An 18,649-nucleotide genomic window follows, 5' to 3' on the forward strand; every position below is an offset into this window, starting at 1 on the left:
GTTCACAATCTTTTGTTTTCACTTTACATCCATACTGTATCAATTGTTGTAATAGTATAACAGAGACTGCTCTTTCCCCATTCTCTCGTTCTTCCACTATATCGAATTGATATTCATTTACCAAATTGAACTAAAAATTGAACATGGCTCCACTTCAGGCTCACCCATATAGATCTACAAGTGGTCATCACCCACTTCCACTTATGGACGACGAGTTGAGAGTATTCAGTAAAAGGGATTTGAGTGATTTGATTTGGATAGTTATCAAATCAACACCCAGGTCTCTTACTGTAAGCTCCATTCATCCTTTCTTGTCCACGCATAGTCCGCCAGCAGACAGATGCTGAACGTAACTCGCGATGCAGTTCTCCTCTGCTTGTGCAGTTGCTATCGAAGGTATAATACTCGGTATTATCCTTCTTCAGGTGAGCAAGCTTAAACTTCCATGCAGCAAGCAATTAACAAGCAATAAGCTGAGTTGAGTCAATCATGACATGATTAGACAACAAGATACCTTTCTTCATTTGGACGCACGGACCCACTTTGGGCTGTGGCAGGTATCATCCTAGGTGCAATCACCTTGTAGTGAGTAAAACTCCCTTGCTTTCCAAAGGTTTCATCATCGAGATCGTGCTATGTGATCTTGCAATGCTCCTTGGGAAGGCAAGAACGGCGAGCTGACGAGATGATGGTTAACAGTGCTCAATTCGGATTGAATCTGTGGCAGGTTAGTCGACGTCCAACTGTCTCCAGACAATTTGTATTTACCACATTGGCAACTTTTTATTTGTACTTTTGGAAGTGTAATTCAACTGAAAGTCGTTCTAGACATACAGACTTATCGACAAAGCGTCCTCTGAACTTTTTGCTGTCATAGTAGGCGATATCAGATCCAACATGACGGTATTAGTGATCATCGGTGTACTCAATTTCGTAGCTGCTGGTTTCTTCGGAAGAAGAGCTTGGCTTGTGAGTCCATCCGTATTCGGACCGCAGGTAGGATCAGATTCTGACTCGTTCGATATCTTCGTGATATAGCTGGCTAAAAAGAGAATTTGGGTATTGATCCCTCTTGTCATTGGTATTTTTTCTAGCTTGGGTCTATCTTTAGGGTAAGTAAAAGCGAGCACATCTATCACTATTCGATGATCAGCTATACACAAAGTATTGACGGATGACCCCTTCCAAGCGTGGCTATAAAAGGATTTCTTCTTCCTTCGATCACTGCCGATTCCTCTCCTGCGATACTCATGAAGTACAATTCATGGCGTAATACAGATAATCAATTGATAGTCATCTGGGCGTCAATCGCTCTTCTCCAAGATATACTGGTTTGTGCATTGAGTGAGCTTGTGCCGGTTTCGTTACGATATTGTTCGACATCCGCTGACGTGCCTTGAACAGTGACGACCATGTTGCTCAAAGAAAAAATGGGGTTCCAAAAGACCGAGAGGACACTGTTAAAGATGTTAATCAGATTGACTTATGAGACTATGTGTGTGATGTTCCCCATGGCGACTGTCGATGACGATACTGAGATGACAATTTTTATAGGGCTGGTCCGGTTTTATTGAACATAGCCAATGTGATCGTCGTCGCTCATCAAGGTGCTACATTTGGTGAGTACTCCTAGCTTAAACCTCCAATCCTTCAAATCTTGCATTCTCATCAATACGTGACGGGCTGAAATTAGTCGATACTCGCAGCTGGCTACTCTCGAATCGTGACTTGGATCCTTGGACCTGTCTACTTTTCTGCGATTCTCCAATCACTGAATTACCGAAAAGACGTTCAGCAGATTTTACGAGTCACGCCTATACCCAGATCCAGACCAAGTTCCAAAGGAAATAGGTCAACATTACAAAGAACCGAATCCCCTTCTATTCCTTTGACATCAACTGATTTGAGAACTAGGGAAAACAGCTTCAATGGGAGTATACATACCGGAGAAGTCTCGGCCGGAGGAGAAACCATCAGATATCGTTCAGACGAGCACAGTATGGACACGGGACACGACATTGATAACAGAAGGGAAAGAGCCAATACAATGGAGAGTGAAGTTGGAAGTTCAATGACTACAGATATTGTCTTGGGTGAAGAGAAAGTCTAACGGTCTGATAAACGCGTCACGACGCGTCAAAGGAATAAAAGGAAAAAGGAAGCGGGAAAGACGGGTGATTGGAAACAAGAAGGACGAGGGATAGAGGATAAAATCTTGAGATGTCATGTGTGTCTATGCACTCATACACATTCATGTCCTCATGATCAATACTGACCTTATATCACAGAATCGTGAGCTCAAGATGGATGGGATGGAAATGCAATTTTGTCTCCGGTGCCATGTTCTATCCTGGATTTCCGGAGTAATCTCTCCGTGTTTTCCTGTTTTCCCATTATTTCGTTCGAAAAACCCCTTAGACTCTATTCTCTATTTCCCACTATGCTTACTAGCGACTAATTCGTACTTCTTTGCCTCTCGCATGTAAGTTTCATGGAACCCGCTTAAAGGAACGCCTTGGCGTGTTCTCGACACCTGACTTTGTAATGTTAGACTTTGTACCATTGATGGCGTACAGCTAGACATCAGGGGGGGGGAAGGGGAAATGCGAGATATGAGGGATTCTCCGTTGAAACCAAACTAAAGAAAAGTTGGCGAGGTCCGTGTCAAAGAATGGTATAGGAACACCGGGAAGAAAAAGAATGTCTTGAACAAATCGATCGCTTCCTTCTATCCGAGCTTAGCTCAGTCAATTCGTAGCCAAGGCCAAAAACAAATACAAATTTCGGACTTTAGTTTGGTTTTGGTTTTGGTTTTGGTTTCTTTTCAACCGATTCACGATTGATGTAGCAGCAGATGGAAGCAAGATTCCCTGGGAGTGAGGTATGAAAGGAATACACATTCTCCATCCCTCCTCCTTTCCTCCCTAAACGAGATGTATATGATCGCGAAGTGAATGACACTTTCAGAGGTTGTTGAGTCTGACGATAATCTAGAATTGACATTTCTTTCTTTCTTTCAATTGGTGTCGGTGCGTTGATCGTATGGTCTAAATCCTATTCCATCATCTACAATTATCAAAACAAGATCGTGTTCTGTTTGATCATACTTCCTGGGACGTTGGAAAAATACCTAAATATCTTCAAACAAACGACGATAATGTCAAGTTCTGGTACTACTGGTACAGGATCAAGTACACTTGATCAGTTAATCGATGAAGCGATTTTTCAAGCATTACATACTAGTGCGAGGACTTTGACATGGTATTGCGCTCTTGGATTAGGTATTGAAGGGATTATACTAGGTGCTATTTTATCACAAGTAAGTGTTTTTTTTTTTTGTGTTTTTTTCATCCATCCATCCCCTAGTAAATCAGGTCATATACATATATAATGTGGGATGGGTAAAAAGCTCATATCACTTGATGTCTCACGTAGACATATAGATATTATGAACATTTCAAATTACAAGATTCTAGGTCGACTTTGTTTTTGGTTGGTCTAGGAACATCTGCTTGTCTGTGAGTCTAGTATGAGATTTGATTTCATTCATTTTGAGATATGATTCTGCAGTATAGGAAGAGTGGACTTCCAATACTGACTGATTGAGTATCATATCACCCGATTCATCTTCGTCTGTCCTATATACAAATCTATAATATCAACAATACAATACAACTTGAATTGATTTGTTACGACAATCCACCATCATCAAACCGCCTCCCATCATTATCTTACATCCACCCACCCAACCACCCATCCATCATTACAGAGGTCAATTCGGATTGAATCTATGGCAAACATATATGTTCATTGACAAAGCAGCCACTCAAGTGTTTATCGTTTTGGAAAAAGATGTTTACGCCGATATGACAGTGTTGTTGTTTATTGGAATATTCAATTTGGGCGCTGCCGTTTATTTCTCAAGAAGGGCTATCAAGGTGAGTTGAGTTCAGTTGAAAAGATTACTACATCTTCTATGAACCATCGACTATATTTCCACATTTCCGCAGAGAATACATGTTCATTCGACATGGTGTTGTGGTGTAAAGAAGAGAAAATGAAATCTGATCAACTCATACCCGAAATATAGCTCGTAGGAAAAAAACATATTTTAATACCTATACTTGGTTCATTGGCTTTAGCAAGTTTCGCCATGTGTCTAGCGTGAGTTTTGGAACCCGTCTCTTCCCATCGAATTCCATCACTTTGCGTTTATGGAGTTACCTTCCAGCTGACTTGATATTGTCCTATATTTGATCATGGTAATATAGATGCGTTATCACGGGGTTTAGAGTTCCAGGCGGTACTGGAGATTTGAAAGGCTGGATTACCAATGTCAACAAATGGGTTATAGCTTGGACTGCTGTTTCTGTCGTTACCGATCTTTGCGTCTGCTTCACCAGTGAGTATTGTGTTTCTTACTCGGTGCTGCTTTCTTCGTGTTGGTCTTGAAAGTGTTTATCGTTGTGCAACGGGATTGACCATCGCCGTCTGAGCACGAATGGACCGATTAAAGTTTGTGAGGATGACACCCGCTGACTACATTATACTTGATTCCTTCAAGTGACATACGCGCTTATCAACTCTAGAGATGAGATCAAAGCTGCCGCTACTTCTTTGATGAGGAAATTATTGATGTTGACTTTTGAAACTATGTAAGCTGGTTTTCCGATCCCTGCTTCGTTCCGTCCAATTACAGCCTACTGCGCATTTACCATATAAAATAAAAGAAGAGAGCCAGAACTAATCCTTTCACATCTTGATAATTCCCTCCAATAGGTTACCACCTGTAACAGTGACATTCCTATTATTGATTTTCGGCACGATTGAAAATGCGACCATGGGTAATTTCTCAAGAGTATTGGTATGGACCATTGGACCATTATATTTTCATGCTATTATACATTCCTTAGTAGGTAGACATGATATTCAATTCATACTTCAACAGCAGCAAGGAGGATCAAATTTACCTACACATCATCAATACAACCATCACCATCATCATCACCATGAACACGAACATGGATATGAACATGAACATACGAGATATGCGAGTCCGGTCGGTATCAATATTCAAGCACAGAATCGTATCGGAGAGGGTAACGGTGATGTTCAATTAATGCCTGTCGTGATGGATACAAGGGCTAAAAAGGAATTAGGTTGGGAAGATAATAATGAATTTGGAATCAACTCCAAATAGTACAATTTATAATAAGGATCGGATTCAATGATATATGTCTGGTAGCATATCAAAGCAGGAATACATTATGTCAAAACCTGAGAATCCGTAGAGCAGAAAAGAGATAGTCAACTATTCTTGATTGCCGAATAACATAACTAACTAGTCGACTTGGTTACCTGCTTTTGTTACACATACCGGCGGATGTGTTCTCATTGATCATCACAGAGTGTAGAGGGGACTATCCGAGTGACTAGTAGGATTTCATTCACTGATGTTCTTTTCCATTGATGAATTACGATTTTCTGTGAAACATATAATGGATCTTAAGGTTACTCGTACTGCTGGAATTGGGTGATCATTTTCGATCGATACCAAACAATTGCATTTACTCGTTATATGATCTGATGATTAATCAATTCAGGGTAAAAATAATGATAATCATGAAAATAATTATAAAAATACAAACTCGTAAACAAATAAAATGTCCCGATCTCAATTTTCCATCCAATCGATGATCGTTCGTCCCAATTTCAGAAAGAAAGTGTATGGAATCTGTCGAAAATAAAGCAGTAGTAGTGGAAGACACAAAATATAGCAATAGAAGTGCAAACTGACAGAAACAAGTACGAGGAATCGGATATGTCAAACACATAGATACTTTCAATTCATCAAACGAACCGACACAAATATCCTAAAATCCAACTTATCGAATAGATACAACCTTTTGTCGATATCGCCGCAAACAGAAGATCAAATCAGTTTGACACAAAAGTCAACACAAATACAAGATGCCATATCTCGGACTTAGAGGGACGAAGCTCTTGATAGCTATATCCGTCACTGCCGGTGTGGGATTCTGTTTATTCGGTATAGATAATGCTGCTTTGGGAGGTGTGATCGCATCTGGGCCATGTGAGTGTTTGGTTTCCTGTTTCCTGATTGAATGTTCGTTGTCTTGGTGTGAAGTTGAACAAAAACGCTTACTAGCTTTATGATTTCTCATTTTTTTCACAGTCGAAAGGAAATATAATCTAAGTCCAACAGGACAAGGAGCTATAACAGGAGCATATGAAATTGGATGTTTTTTCGGCGCATTAATATTTTCTTTCATTGGGGAAAATTTCGCAAGACGTATAATCCTATTGGTATCCGTTGTACCTTTAATGATAGGAACGATACTGCAGATCTCATCTTTTTCAACAGCTCAATTAGCAGTGGGAAGAGTTATAGCTGGTTTGGGAATGGGCGCTATAACTACTACTTTACCTATTTGGCAAAATGAAACTTCACCCGCTCATTTAAGAGGTACTTTGATATGTGCAAGTTTGAGTATGCTCATTGTGAGTTATTGTTATTTCGCTCATTTCATTTCATTTCATTTCATTTCATTTCGTTCTTCGTTCAGAAGGGATTCTACTCTTACTTCTACATACTAACTACTACTAGAACTAACGAAGGCATTTGCGTCTTGGACTCTTTTAGGTAGGTCAACTTATAGCTTATTGGGCCGCATATGGATTATTGGATAAATACGATACGGATTTCACATGGAGAGTGATGTTCAGTCTTCAAGGAATGGTATGTCTTTCTACCCTTTTTCTCATGTCGATATTTGGAAGACAGGAGCTGATCAATTGTAAAGGCCGGCGTGATAATGGCTGGATTACTTTTCGTGATGCCTGTAAGCCAAATTATCAGTTCCCGCCGATGAGGTCCTCACGTTGTCAGATCTGACAAAGTGCCATAGGAATCTCCTAGATGGTTATTGGCCCACGACCAACCTGATGCCGCTCGATATGTCCTATCGTGTCTAGGGGATCTTCCAGACGACAGCCACGAAGTCTCTTCTCAACTAAACGAGATTTCAAAAGCAATAGAATTAGAAAGGGAAAGTGCAAAAGGATGGAGCGACTTGTTTAAGAGAAGTCATGATGATCAAGGAGAAAAAAGAAGGATGTTAACAGTGAGTGTCTTTGGGTATCTCCCTCAGGATTTAGATGGACACGAGTCGTTCATCATATCAAGCCTTTTTCAAATACATCATGGCCACTTAATGTGCAACAGGAACTGACTTATGAGATAGGCTGTCGGTATTCAAGTCGCTCAAGCATTCTCGGGATCTACTATCATCTCATAGTAAGTTCTGTCATGATGAATCAAGGAGTCAATGAAGAGCCATGCTGACTAGATCTGATTTAATAGCTACGTTACCACTATCTTGTAGGTGTTTGCTTTTTGCAATCAACAATCTTCCATCAAGCATTGGCTGATCTCAGATTCAGCCAAGACGCCATTGGGTTGAATTCTCATACCGCTTCTCTCCTTTCTGGTTATCTCCAAGGTGAGCTAGTATATACCCTCACCTTCGAATCCTATTTGACATCTTACTGAAATGTACTCGATCAGTCTTCTTCCTCGTTGCTAGTTTTGGGTAAGTGAAATCCTCCAGTCGGGCGATGAGGAACGACGCTAATCACAATTTTTGATTTTCAGAACATGGTGGTTGATCGGTAAGTTTACATGGATTTGCGATCGGTAGTTGTGTTCACTGATGTCACTCATGTAGAGCATGCCGGTCGAAGGAATCTTTTCCTGATTACAGCTTTCGGAATGGTAAGTCATCTCTCGCAATTCCGGTTGAACATGGCATCTTGACCATGGATCATGATAACCAATTAGGCTGTCGTGATGTTCGTCATGGGTGGACTGATCAAGATAGACACTAAAGGAGCTGGTATCGGTGCTGCTGTTATGGTATTCGCTTATCAAGCGTGAGTTTATCATTTCTAGAAACTTTCGCGAAAGTCGGATAGAAGGCTCATTGGATTTTATGTTATGGTTTTAGGCTATTCACTTGGGGATGGATGGCGGGCGTGTGGGTTTACTCGTCAGAGATTTGTCCTTTGAGTTGGCGATCAAAGGGTATGGGGTGAGTTGACTTTGATTTTGATCGAGATCGATCGGGGCGATTTCCATTGGGAATGGGGAAGAAAGTCAGCTGAACGAGGCGTCTAGTCTCGCTGTCGCTTTACAATGGTTATTCGATTTCGTCCTTTTAATGGGTAAGCTTCTATTCTATTCCAATGTTATCCATTTGTTTTGTGGTATCGAATCTTATTTTTGCGGCAATGTTGCTGACACCCTTGTCAATACATCGAAATTCAGTCACTCCTATCGGTATAGCAAATATCGGATATGGAATGTTCATGTTATTCGGTGCATTCAATCTATGTTTCATTCCATTTGTCTATCTTTATTGTCCAGAGGTGAGTTTCCCATTGTTTCTACACGTACACCCAGAATTCAAATTTGGACCGATTTACTGATTTCATTTTTGTGATGGTCGTATTTATTTAGACCGCTGGAGTACCACTTGAATCAATCGACGCATTCTATCTACCTGGACTTGATCCAGTCAAAGAATCGAATCGGATAAGAAAAGCATTGAATTTCAATCAAGGACGTATCAGTGATACTGATAAAGAAGGAAATACGACTTTGACAAATGTCATCAAAAATCAAAAAACCGTACTTGACAATAGAGTTGAAAAAACTCAAGTTGAACAAGCTCGGAATTAACCTTTCAATCACAGCCCACAGCCCACAGCCCACAGCCCACAGCCCACAGCCCACAGCCCACAGCCCACAGCGCACATCGCACATCGCATATCGCACATCGTACAGTAGGTCGAGCTAGCAGATATGTCAGACTAAAGTAGGGACGAGAGAAAGAGAAAAGTTCTCATTTAGAGGGCTAAGAATAGGAGAGAATGTTCGGTTTGAGACTTTTCTTTGCTCAGAAGTACACACCTCCTCAGTATCGCCATAGAGTAATATAATAGAATAAGATAGAATATAATATGTAACAATGTAATCCGCATCCATATTAGTGACTAAAACATTTCATCATCGAAAAGGATGCTGATGCATAATCAGTGCAATCAGATTATTCGAACGATAGAGCCAGAAATTTCACAACGTTTCATGAACAAACAGCTCGTTGGTATAATATAACGAATCGAATCCAGCCGGACGGACATCCCAAATGCATCTCACGACAAGTACAAGATACTAGTAATTTTGATAGTAATCTTATGACATTTGATCAGTTTAACAGATGTTTCTTAATTCACAACTTGGTGTCCTTCTCCTTTTCTAGATTCGTTTAGAGGAGTCTGTTGATTAAACCTTTGGTGAACTCGGTGGTAGTAGCAGAGCCTGATTTTGTGCAAAAAAAATCTGATTAGTTCACTATTCTTGTCCAAACTTCATTGTCGCACACGAGCTCATTGATGTTCACGAAGCGACAGATCAACTCACCTCCCAAATCAGCAGTTCTGATTTTACCTTCTTTGACAAGATCGTATGTTGCTCCAGCGATCAAATTAGCTTGGGATTCGAGACCGAGATGTCTAAGCATCATTGTTGCGGACAAGATGAGGGCAGTAGGGTTGGCTTTGTTGGTACCCATGATATCCTATTCAATCGAAATCGATATATCAGGTCATATTCGTCTGGGAAGTAAAGTGGGATCCTCTTCAGCTAGAACGGAAATAACTTACCTTACCGACATGTCGACATCCAGGTTCGAAAAGAGCGTATTCCTGCATTGAGTTCATCGAAATCAGCAAGGAGGGGACTTCAAAACCAAGAAGCGTTCACTCACTCGACCAAAGTTACATCCAGGGGTGATACCGGGACCACCAACAAGAGCGGATCCGATGTTGGCACAAATGGTACCGTAAAGCTATTAGTGAGTCAATCACCATTAGCGTGTTGTTTGAGTGGATTCGCTTAGCGAGTACAGTCGTTCAGCCAACTTACATTAGGCTATAAAAGGCAAATAAATCAGTATGGATTTCATTGGTTGCAATAACAAAGGATGGCACTCACCATAACCATAACATCGAATTGTTGGGGTTTGGAGACAAGTTGCATGGCAGTATTATCGACGATCATAGCCTCGAACTTGATTCCTGTGTGACCATATTCTTGTTCGGCTACACGTCTGCAAGTGTTAAGGAAAAGACCATCACCAAGTTTCATGATGTTGGCTTTGTGAACACAGGTTACTTTCTATATTGCGAAAATAACATATGTCAGCCAGGTGACCATGGGATTTGATTGAATAGAAATGTAGGATGTTTGTTTCTTGACTCTGACTCATCAAAGTCATGTGTGATAAATGAAACTGGAAAAGCTTACCTTTCTGTTGTTTTTAACAGCAAAGTCAAAAGCGAATCTAGCGATTCTTTCCGCTTTTGCTCTAGTCGAAACTTTCAAACTTTCTACTACACCGGGGAAAGATTGATGTTCCAAACCTGAATATTCTCCTTCTGTGTTTTCTCTAATGATGGCGAAATCGACATTTGCGTGTCTTGTTGGGAATCCAGGTAATGATTTACATACAACGACTGAAGCGTAGATATCAAGTTGTTGTCTTATAGCTACATTCCATGAGTTGTGTCCTGTTTGATCGATAGGAGTGTAAAGGATACCTATGAACGAAAGTAGTAACCAGCGTCAGTCATGATCTTCATATCCGAACCAATGTATGTTAACGATATTCCTGGAGAATCTCGATCCCTTCGCGTTGTAGGAGAGAGAAATTTGATTCAGAACTCAGACTCACCCTTCAATCCAACTTTATTCCTCTTTAAACTTTCCATGGCTTGTTGAAATAAGTCATCACCACCTGTAGTTTCACCTGAAACATCATATTGTTCCCATTGTACTGGAACTTTTGTAGCTTCAAAGATCTCTTTGACTGAGTCGGCAACTTCTTTACCAATACCATCTCCTGGGACTAAGGTAACTGTGTATTTGCCTGTGGAATTAGGGTCCAGGAAAAAAAATCAAGAGGATCTGTCAGCTCATCCTATTCTTGAGAACATGTACTATCCGATGATTAGATTGAACATACCACCAAATTTAGAGGGGAGCTAAACGTCAAGAATAGTAAAGTTAGTAAGATGCTACCTATAAACGAGATTTGACATTGTTACTCACTCTTTTCTCATCGGATAAAGTAGCCATAGATCTAGCGATAGGTGCACGCTATTTATGATATCATAGACATTCACCAAGTGTATTACCGAGTAGAGCAGATTCGCAATAGACATCAAGAGAGATTGATGATAATTGAACGTGATCAGTCATGAACGGTGTACAGTTCTCGGCAAAATACTCCACCCAGATAGAACAATTGAGACAAGACTCACCTTTGAAGAAACGGCGGCTGATCTAACAGCTGAGCTTACTGATGATCGAAGAGGTGCGGAGATCATTTTGATGTGTTGTTGTTTCTGGGTAGATGAGATGGATAAGAAGGAGGAACGAGATATCAATCATAAATCATACAAAGTGAATGTTTTCTTTCTTTCTTTTCTTTTGACTGAGCTTTCCTCTTACTCCAGTTAATACTACCACTTTATGTAAAGGGAAAAACCCTGACGTATAATTGATCATTTTCGTGTGGTGTATGGTGCACGGTCGACATCGGCCGAGTACCGCCGAGGAAATACAAAGGTTTTTGTAATCATCATTAGAAATTTGAATTGGAAGCTTGAAGGGATTACAAGGGGATTAGAATTGATCTTATCCCATTTAATGCAGTATCACGTGACTCTGACGATCATCTGGGATGTCTGAGCGATAATTTCTGGTCTCACTCACCGAGATTGAGGTTTCAACATTATTTCGTTACTACCTATACGGCCAGGCTGTGGAAATACATCCATTCGTGACAGCTCAGTTGATGATACCGAGATCAATAAGATCGACTGCAAGTAGAATATCATCCACATCACCCATCATTACCCAACTGCAAAAGTACAGTAGTAGTGCAATGTCAGAAATATCAGCTTCTCAACCTGAAGCATCTTCTTCGACTTCTTCACCGGTAATACCCACTGAACCAGCAGTACTACCACCGAAAATGAGGGTAGCTGATAAATGGGTGAAACCTAATGGGCCACCTGTAGGTTCTACTTTTGGTGCTAGGCTGTTGGATGGTGATAGAGATGTATTCGAACACAATGCATGGTAAGTGATTATCTGCTTCAGTGAGGATACGAAAAGATTGGACCCAGTTCGGTATATCGAGTCGGCGATAATTCCTTGAAGCAACTCAATGTACTTGCAATTTGCTCTAAGCTCAACCTGAAGACACTTATTGACGGAAAAGTGTCTTGATTAGGGATCATGTGACTTTACCTGAAGATTTCAAGTTGAAAGCGGCGGAAATCATGGAATTACACCGTTCAAGTCCCGTAGCTGAAAACCTGAGAGGTACGAGTCTTACTGCGGTCCTCCACAGTGCATACCACTCTGCATACCATTCGAGGGAATCCAAGCTGACGATTGATGTTGTTTCGCTTTGATCGAGTAGACGGATATAATGCCAAACCTGCTCATTATTGGGATAAGTTTTACACTAATCATGAAGATGGTTTTTTCAAAGATCGTACTTGGTTAAGATTGGAGTTTCCAGAACTCGTAGCCTGTAGTGAATCTGATGTGAGTAAAATGTATCGTCTGGCATCATTCGTGAATTGCAAGAAATGAGGGTGGGGCTGATTAGTTATGTATGTTATTTTGTGGTAGGCTGGACCAAAGATCGTACTGGAAGTAGGATGTGTAAGTTCCCCTTTTTGTCTAAATTTCACAATGGAAATTGACATTGACGAAATTAAAGTAGGGAGCGGGAAATACGGTTTTCCCATTATTAATGAGAAATGAAAATCCAGATTTAAAGATATTCGCAACTGATTATTCTAAAAAAGCTGTTCAAGTTGTGAAAGCAAATAAAATGTATCCACGGGCAGAGCATGGTTTAGGTGAATTAAATGCTAGTGTATGGGATATTACCTCGAAACCTTCTCCTTCCTCTTCTTCTTCTTCCTCTTCATCATCGACCGACCCAATCCCGAATAATACTTCGACAGCAACTTCAATGCTGGAAAGTCAAATACCAGAACATGATACAAACGATTCAAATGGTGGAGAGGTGAAGATAGTGGAAGATACCTTGAATGATTTATCATTATCGGAAAATACAAAATTAGAAAAGGAATATTCACTACCTGAAGGTATAGAACCCGGAAGTGTGGATGTCATTTCTGTCATTTTCGTTTTGTCAGCTTTACATCCCAAAGAATGGAAGCAGGCAATTACAAATTTATATGCTGTGAGTCTGAAGTGGGACATTATTCTGCGCATCTTTTCAACACCATGTCTCCATTACATTTCACGCATCTGTCTCAAAATCATATCTCACCTGACCCTGATTACTAAATATTATCGAATATAGGCTCTCAGACCAGGTGGTTTGCTTTTGATACGTGATTATGGAAGACATGATTTAGCTCAATTACGTATAAAGAAAAACAGACTGTTAGATCCCGAAACACCAAATCTGTACATAAGAGGTGATGGTACCAGAGTCTATTTCTTTGAGAAAGAGGAGTTGGAAGGCATGTTGACTAATCCCGTGTCAGAAGAGGGAAATAAGAATATGTTTGAAGTTGTACAATTAGGTGAAGATAGAAGATTGGTAAGTGCCCACCTCAAGTATCAGTGATCTTGTAGCCACACGCCGTGGATTGATCTAACATTGGTGAACAGATCGTCAATCGAAAAGAGAAGAAACAAATGTATAGAATCTGGTTACAGGTCAAAGCTAAAAAACTGTAATGGTGAAATAGCGACGAACTACAATCTTTCATAGATAGATAGATAAACGATAGCACATAGGCATTGTATATTATAACATGCATTATCTCATTCTCATTACTGTCATTTACAACGTGCTTTATGATTCCTTTTGCCAGTCGCAATGAATTAGGCTACAGCGGCATGAAGAGCATATGAAGAGCGTATGAGAGCCAGTGTCATGGCTACATTCCGGTTGTCATCAATTCCAACTCATGCTTTTCCGAGTTTCTGTTGTTCCAATCGGGAAAAGTGATCAGCTTCCTTTCTTGTCGATCTTTGGATATCTCTTTATAGCAATTAATTTACCTTGTCTACTTTCACTCTCATCAACTTCCTCTTCTTCTTTCCTTTACCACCTTCACCTTGTTCTTGGGGAGGAGGAGAGGGTGATCTAGGTGGTGGAAGTGGTTTTGAGTTTGCTTGAGCGATTTTCGACCTCGCTTTAGCTTCTTTCGAAGGTCTCTTGGTGAATTTTGCGGACCTTCCCATGATGAACAGATTGTCACTCCTTGAGTTGTTCGATATCCTGCTTATCCCAGTGGTATACTGAGTTGTGTGAAATAACGATCAGAACACTACCTGAAGAGACAGAACCGCAAAAACAGTTTGATTGAGGTTGAATTTCCAAAGATGTATTGAAAATATGCCCCTGTGCCTTAAGGTTGTTATATGTATATTGTCCACGTGGCAGTCTACCGGTGCCTGGCGCTATCTATTCACACTGTGTGTCGCCATCCAATCTGCGCTATGATCCCCTGCCCTCCCTAGCCGGGCTGTGCGTAATGAACATCTCATACCGTAGCAAGTTTGTGACCCGTTCAATTACACGCTATATCTATCATTCAGAGAATGACTTGGATGATCGATATCAAGAGCATCACAGCATCACCACCATGAGTGTCACTCCATCCTTACCACAATTCACGACAACACCTCCTCCTCCCTCATCATCAGATCCTCCACGTCGTCGATTCGGTTCATTCAACAGTAATACACCTTCGAAAGGATCAATCCTGCCATCTCGAAACACAAGACCATCGTCGTCTTCATCAACCAATTCATTCAACTCATCGACCAATCCGAATACTGCTGCTGCCTTGGTTCCTCCTCCACTCGGACCACAACGTACCAGATCTGGTTCATCTGCATCTTCAGTGGCATCCGCATCCACCTCCACTCCTACGCCCATCGCTAACGGAAATGGTTATAACCAGAATGGGATACAAGGACCAGGGGGGGTACAGGGTCAAGGTCCAGCAGCGTTCGATATTGGATTAGCAGCTGATAAAGCACAACAATGGTTGTCAACGTGGGCACCCAGAGGTGAAGGTAGATCAAGAGAATTCTTAACAAACACTTTAAACGGTGTTGCCAGTGTAGCAAGTCAGGTCAGTAGCAATCTGAATCGTGATGGTCTCAGTGGAGTCGTGGGTAGATCAAATAGTTTCGCTTCACAAACTCCCTCGGGTCAAGGATCAATCTCGAATCCAGGTAGTACAGCCTCACCTTCAACTTCTCCAGAAGAAAGATTCGGTAATGGTTCCAGCAGTAATATGTCAACTTCATTTTCAAATTCAAATTCAAATTCAAATTCAACCCCTGATGTCACTACTCCTCCCCCCACGCTGGGTCATACTTCATCTACGCCTGCTATGTTAGGTGGACAACCTCTCGCAGGTGGAGGAGGTAGGAGGATCCCCCAACCTGCAAATTTAGCTAGATTAGGTCAATCATCATCATCTGCCACATCTACACCGACCATATCAAATACAAACTTGAATACGAATGCAACATCTGGAATCTCCAAATCGATCAAAAATAATTCGAGTACAACTTCATTACCTACGACTGTATCTAGAACATCTACATCAAATTCAATGACAGCACCAACTTTACATGGTCCATCACACCTAAATCCTAATGCACCTCATCCACCTCCCGGAAGTGGACATCGTAGAAATTCATCGACAACTTCAAATCCATCTGTTCATAAAAGATCTTCATCGTTTGGTATACTAAGTAAATCACCTAGTATAAGTAGATCTGCAAGCTTGACTACTAAATCGACAACTGGACAAGGTATTAAATCTGCTGGAATGCCTTATAAAGTAGGATTTCAACCTCAAGGTGTGAGGAACGACAGAACAGAAGAATTTGTGGAAAGTAGGAAATTAAAAGGTGAAGATAGAGAAAGGGAAGAAGGTAGACTGGGTAGAAGATGGGCTAAGGTGAGTTGACAGGTGTTCATTTGGCTCGGCGGGTACAGGAGTGGTTCGGCTACAGTCACACGAAGAACGATGGTGTAAACAGTGTATCATCCGCTTCATGGACAGAAATAACTCACACTTTACTGACTAATATCACATCAATCAGCTCGTCGATCTGCATTTCAATCCTACAACTCCAACTCCTACACCAAGCATACCTACTCTCACTCGCTCGTCATCCTCAACGTTCTCCATATCGTCACTTACCTCGGGAGGAGGTGACAGGAGAAGATCCTTATTGTCCATTGATGGCGCTTTGGATGCATTCAAGCCAAAAGAAGTCTGGAAGGGGTTCAAGAACGGTCCTGGACCTGGCGGTGAGGAAGGAAAAAAGAGGGGTGAGTCATTAGTTTATATCCTCATAGCATGTCATCCTTATTGCCCGCCGGCGTTCGCAACCGAATATCGATTTGCTGATATCGTAAACAGCTGCGGAACAAGCTATAGTCAAGTGGGAAGATGACGGGGAAGTGAAGAAGTGCCGAATATGCCAGTGAGTCTTACACACTCTATTCAAGTCAGATCTCGTAGTCTCACCTGCACCATTGTTACCGCCTGCTTGTCGACGGAATCACTTATGAATCACTCAATAGATCATCGTTCTCCTTGTCAAATCGTAAACACCACTGTCGATTGTGTGGACGGATAATGTGTTCGTTACCACCTACACCATCGACTCTATTAGCTGTTCAAATCCAGTTATTCAGACCGGCGAATCCTGAAGCTAAATCAACAGATTCTCAAGGCGGTCTACCGCCTGGAACTCGAAGAGAAAAATGTTCCCTGTTATTGGTGGCAGACTGGAAAACTGGGCGAGGTGAAGAAGTAGAAGAAGGTTTCATAGGCTGGATGAAAATGAATGACGGTAATCAATCTGATCCATCTCAGCCTATACATCACTCACCGAACCAGAATCAAAACCAGAATCAAAATGGTAATCCGCTAGGTAAAGATAAGAGATTAAGAAGATCAAGAATGAGTACGTCAAGCATAAATTCGACAACTGCACCGCCAACGATTCAGGAAAATATGGAAAAATCAAATGATAATAGAGACATACCATTACCTCAACAACCCAAAGAAGTTCAAGTAAAAGGCGTCAGAGTCTGTAGACAATGTTGGAATGTTGTTTCGTGAGTATGGAACATCTAATGCTCATACCAAATGCCGTGGGGCCACCAATATCGGCGCGATGGGAAGACAAGCTGACCAGTGATACTGTTCAAACCCTATAGACGGAAACAGAAAATGCAGGATAGACAAAGGGTGACAGGTTTTGCTAAATTGTACTCTGCTTTGAGAACTTTACAAAGCGACATTGAAGAGTTAATGCCCGAATTCGAAGATCAATTGGCTGAATTGACGTGAGTGAAGCCAAACGAGGTGTTGGATATGCCTCTGAAATTCCGATCATTGACGTGAAAGCCAAAGGACTTGCAAGCTGACTGGATTTCTGAACCATTTAGTGAATCTGATAACCCTCTTAATCCGTCTCCAGCAGTTCTGACAACACATAAGCAGCTTTTGGCGTTATTGACGCAATACGAACATCTCTCGAAGAGGATAGGAGGATTGACATGCGATGAGGGATCAAGTCAAGCTGTTGTTCAATCTGCTGTGGCCAGGTCTTCAGCTGGATTCTTAGCCAAGGAAATGGTCAAGCTTCAGGTGAGTTGATCACGCTCTTTCAAACGGCGCAAAGCACTATTTCATGTCATAAAAGAGATATTTCAATTGAAGTATGGGAGGAAGGATTGCTCATAACAGCATTAACGATTATAGACGCTCCAAAAGCTTCAAAAGAAAGCAGCGAATGCTAAAAGGAAATCAATGAGGATACATGAACTTTCTCTAAATGATTCGATGCATGGATCATTGGATGGGAGTGGTGCTTCCACGCCTACCTCTGAGATAGATCATGAGATCGAAGATACCGCTATGGTTTTACAACCTTTACTAGAGCAAGAAGCTCAATTAGAGTGAGTGGGCATGAGTTGTACGACACCATGTGTCCAGATAGTCGAATGACCTATTCTCACGCTCAATTGGACTGTGCACATGCTGATTCGCATTTCGTTACAGAATCTATATATCCGACGCAAACGCTCAGAGAAAATATGAAGACTCAAAAGCACTCTCAGAGGCTTTAAGGGATATAAGGATCGAAATCGATAGAATAACTCAACGTGCTTGATCAAAGATCTGGATAAGTTTGGCTTGTTGGGCCGTTGGGCATGGGGTAGTGATTCTCTGTAATATAGGTTGGACAAAGCACAAATATCAAGAAAATTAAAGTTGTACTGTGTAGCACAGAGATTATGTCAGAGTGAATGTACTGTCCGCGCTGGACTCTTTGTTCTGGACAAAGACAGGTGATTTGAACAGTCACATTTCACATGGTAGTTGATGATTTTGCCTGCTGTGTAGAATTTTCAGTTTCAGTTTTGTTTGTACGTGGTTTGCATTGATATATCACTCCACTTTG

At 41.2% G+C, this 18,649-nt stretch overlaps 7 protein-coding genes across 7 annotated transcripts; 5 read left to right on the forward strand and 2 right to left on the reverse strand.

Moving 5' to 3' along the window:
• Window positions 1-143: 143 nt before the first annotated feature.
• Window positions 144-2,110, forward strand: IL334_001516 (uncharacterized protein; the record flags this gene model as incomplete). The annotated part of the gene is made up of 10 exons (XM_062933273.1): window positions 144-290; window positions 366-425; window positions 503-585; window positions 700-727; window positions 829-969; window positions 1,039-1,112; window positions 1,190-1,344; window positions 1,405-1,495; window positions 1,555-1,619; window positions 1,707-2,110. The coding sequence occupies 10 exons, from the start codon at window positions 144-146 to the stop codon at window positions 2,108-2,110; spliced, it is 1,248 nt and encodes a 415-aa protein (XP_062789324.1).
• Window positions 2,111-3,157: 1,047 nt separating this feature from the next.
• On the forward strand, window positions 3,158-5,200 carry IL334_001517 (uncharacterized protein; the record flags this gene model as incomplete). Its single annotated transcript, XM_062933274.1, has 7 exons — window positions 3,158-3,319; window positions 3,436-3,518; window positions 3,770-3,938; window positions 4,091-4,164; window positions 4,272-4,402; window positions 4,565-4,655; window positions 4,780-5,200. The coding sequence occupies 7 exons, from the start codon at window positions 3,158-3,160 to the stop codon at window positions 5,198-5,200; spliced, it is 1,131 nt and encodes a 376-aa protein (XP_062789325.1).
• Window positions 5,201-5,970: 770 nt separating this feature from the next.
• On the forward strand, window positions 5,971-8,761 carry IL334_001518 (uncharacterized protein; the record flags this gene model as incomplete). The annotated part of the gene is made up of 16 exons (XM_062933275.1): window positions 5,971-6,094; window positions 6,197-6,522; window positions 6,665-6,760; window positions 6,825-6,863; window positions 6,930-7,145; window positions 7,266-7,318; window positions 7,385-7,402; window positions 7,465-7,523; window positions 7,589-7,613; window positions 7,676-7,692; window positions 7,749-7,795; window positions 7,862-7,953; window positions 8,028-8,111; window positions 8,198-8,244; window positions 8,348-8,448; window positions 8,540-8,761. 16 exons carry the CDS (start codon window positions 5,971-5,973, stop codon window positions 8,759-8,761), a joined length of 1,566 nt encoding a protein of 521 aa, XP_062789326.1.
• Window positions 8,762-9,347: 586 nt separating this feature from the next.
• IL334_001519 (isocitrate dehydrogenase, NAD-dependent) lies at window positions 9,348-11,469 on the reverse strand (the record flags this gene model as incomplete). The annotated part of the gene is made up of 11 exons (XM_062933276.1): window positions 9,348-9,400; window positions 9,503-9,659; window positions 9,745-9,786; window positions 9,849-9,929; window positions 10,007-10,012; window positions 10,076-10,258; window positions 10,388-10,680; window positions 10,815-11,009; window positions 11,106-11,124; window positions 11,192-11,239; window positions 11,404-11,469. 11 exons carry the CDS (start codon window positions 11,467-11,469, stop codon window positions 9,348-9,350), a joined length of 1,143 nt encoding a protein of 380 aa, XP_062789327.1.
• A 560-nt stretch (window positions 11,470-12,029) lies between these two features.
• Window positions 12,030-13,876, forward strand: IL334_001520 (uncharacterized protein; the record flags this gene model as incomplete). The annotated part of the gene is made up of 7 exons (XM_062933277.1): window positions 12,030-12,226; window positions 12,381-12,472; window positions 12,573-12,700; window positions 12,788-12,820; window positions 12,882-13,370; window positions 13,494-13,736; window positions 13,808-13,876. The coding sequence occupies 7 exons, from the start codon at window positions 12,030-12,032 to the stop codon at window positions 13,874-13,876; spliced, it is 1,251 nt and encodes a 416-aa protein (XP_062789328.1).
• Window positions 13,877-14,107: 231 nt separating this feature from the next.
• On the reverse strand, window positions 14,108-14,386 carry IL334_001521 (uncharacterized protein; the record flags this gene model as incomplete). The annotated part of the gene is made up of 2 exons (XM_062933278.1): window positions 14,108-14,125; window positions 14,204-14,386. The coding sequence occupies 2 exons, from the start codon at window positions 14,384-14,386 to the stop codon at window positions 14,108-14,110; spliced, it is 201 nt and encodes a 66-aa protein (XP_062789329.1).
• A 404-nt stretch (window positions 14,387-14,790) lies between these two features.
• On the forward strand, window positions 14,791-18,358 carry IL334_001522 (uncharacterized protein; the record flags this gene model as incomplete). The annotated part of the gene is made up of 8 exons (XM_062933279.1): window positions 14,791-16,125; window positions 16,271-16,502; window positions 16,594-16,657; window positions 16,758-17,297; window positions 17,400-17,528; window positions 17,631-17,832; window positions 17,947-18,143; window positions 18,247-18,358. 8 exons carry the CDS (start codon window positions 14,791-14,793, stop codon window positions 18,356-18,358), a joined length of 2,811 nt encoding a protein of 936 aa, XP_062789330.1.
• Window positions 18,359-18,649: the final 291 nt, after the last annotated feature.

Source organism: Kwoniella shivajii, chromosome 2, assembly GCF_035658355.1.
Source record: "Kwoniella shivajii chromosome 2, complete sequence".
In the NCBI taxonomy this organism is placed as follows: domain Eukaryota; kingdom Fungi; phylum Basidiomycota; class Tremellomycetes; order Tremellales; family Cryptococcaceae; genus Kwoniella; species Kwoniella shivajii.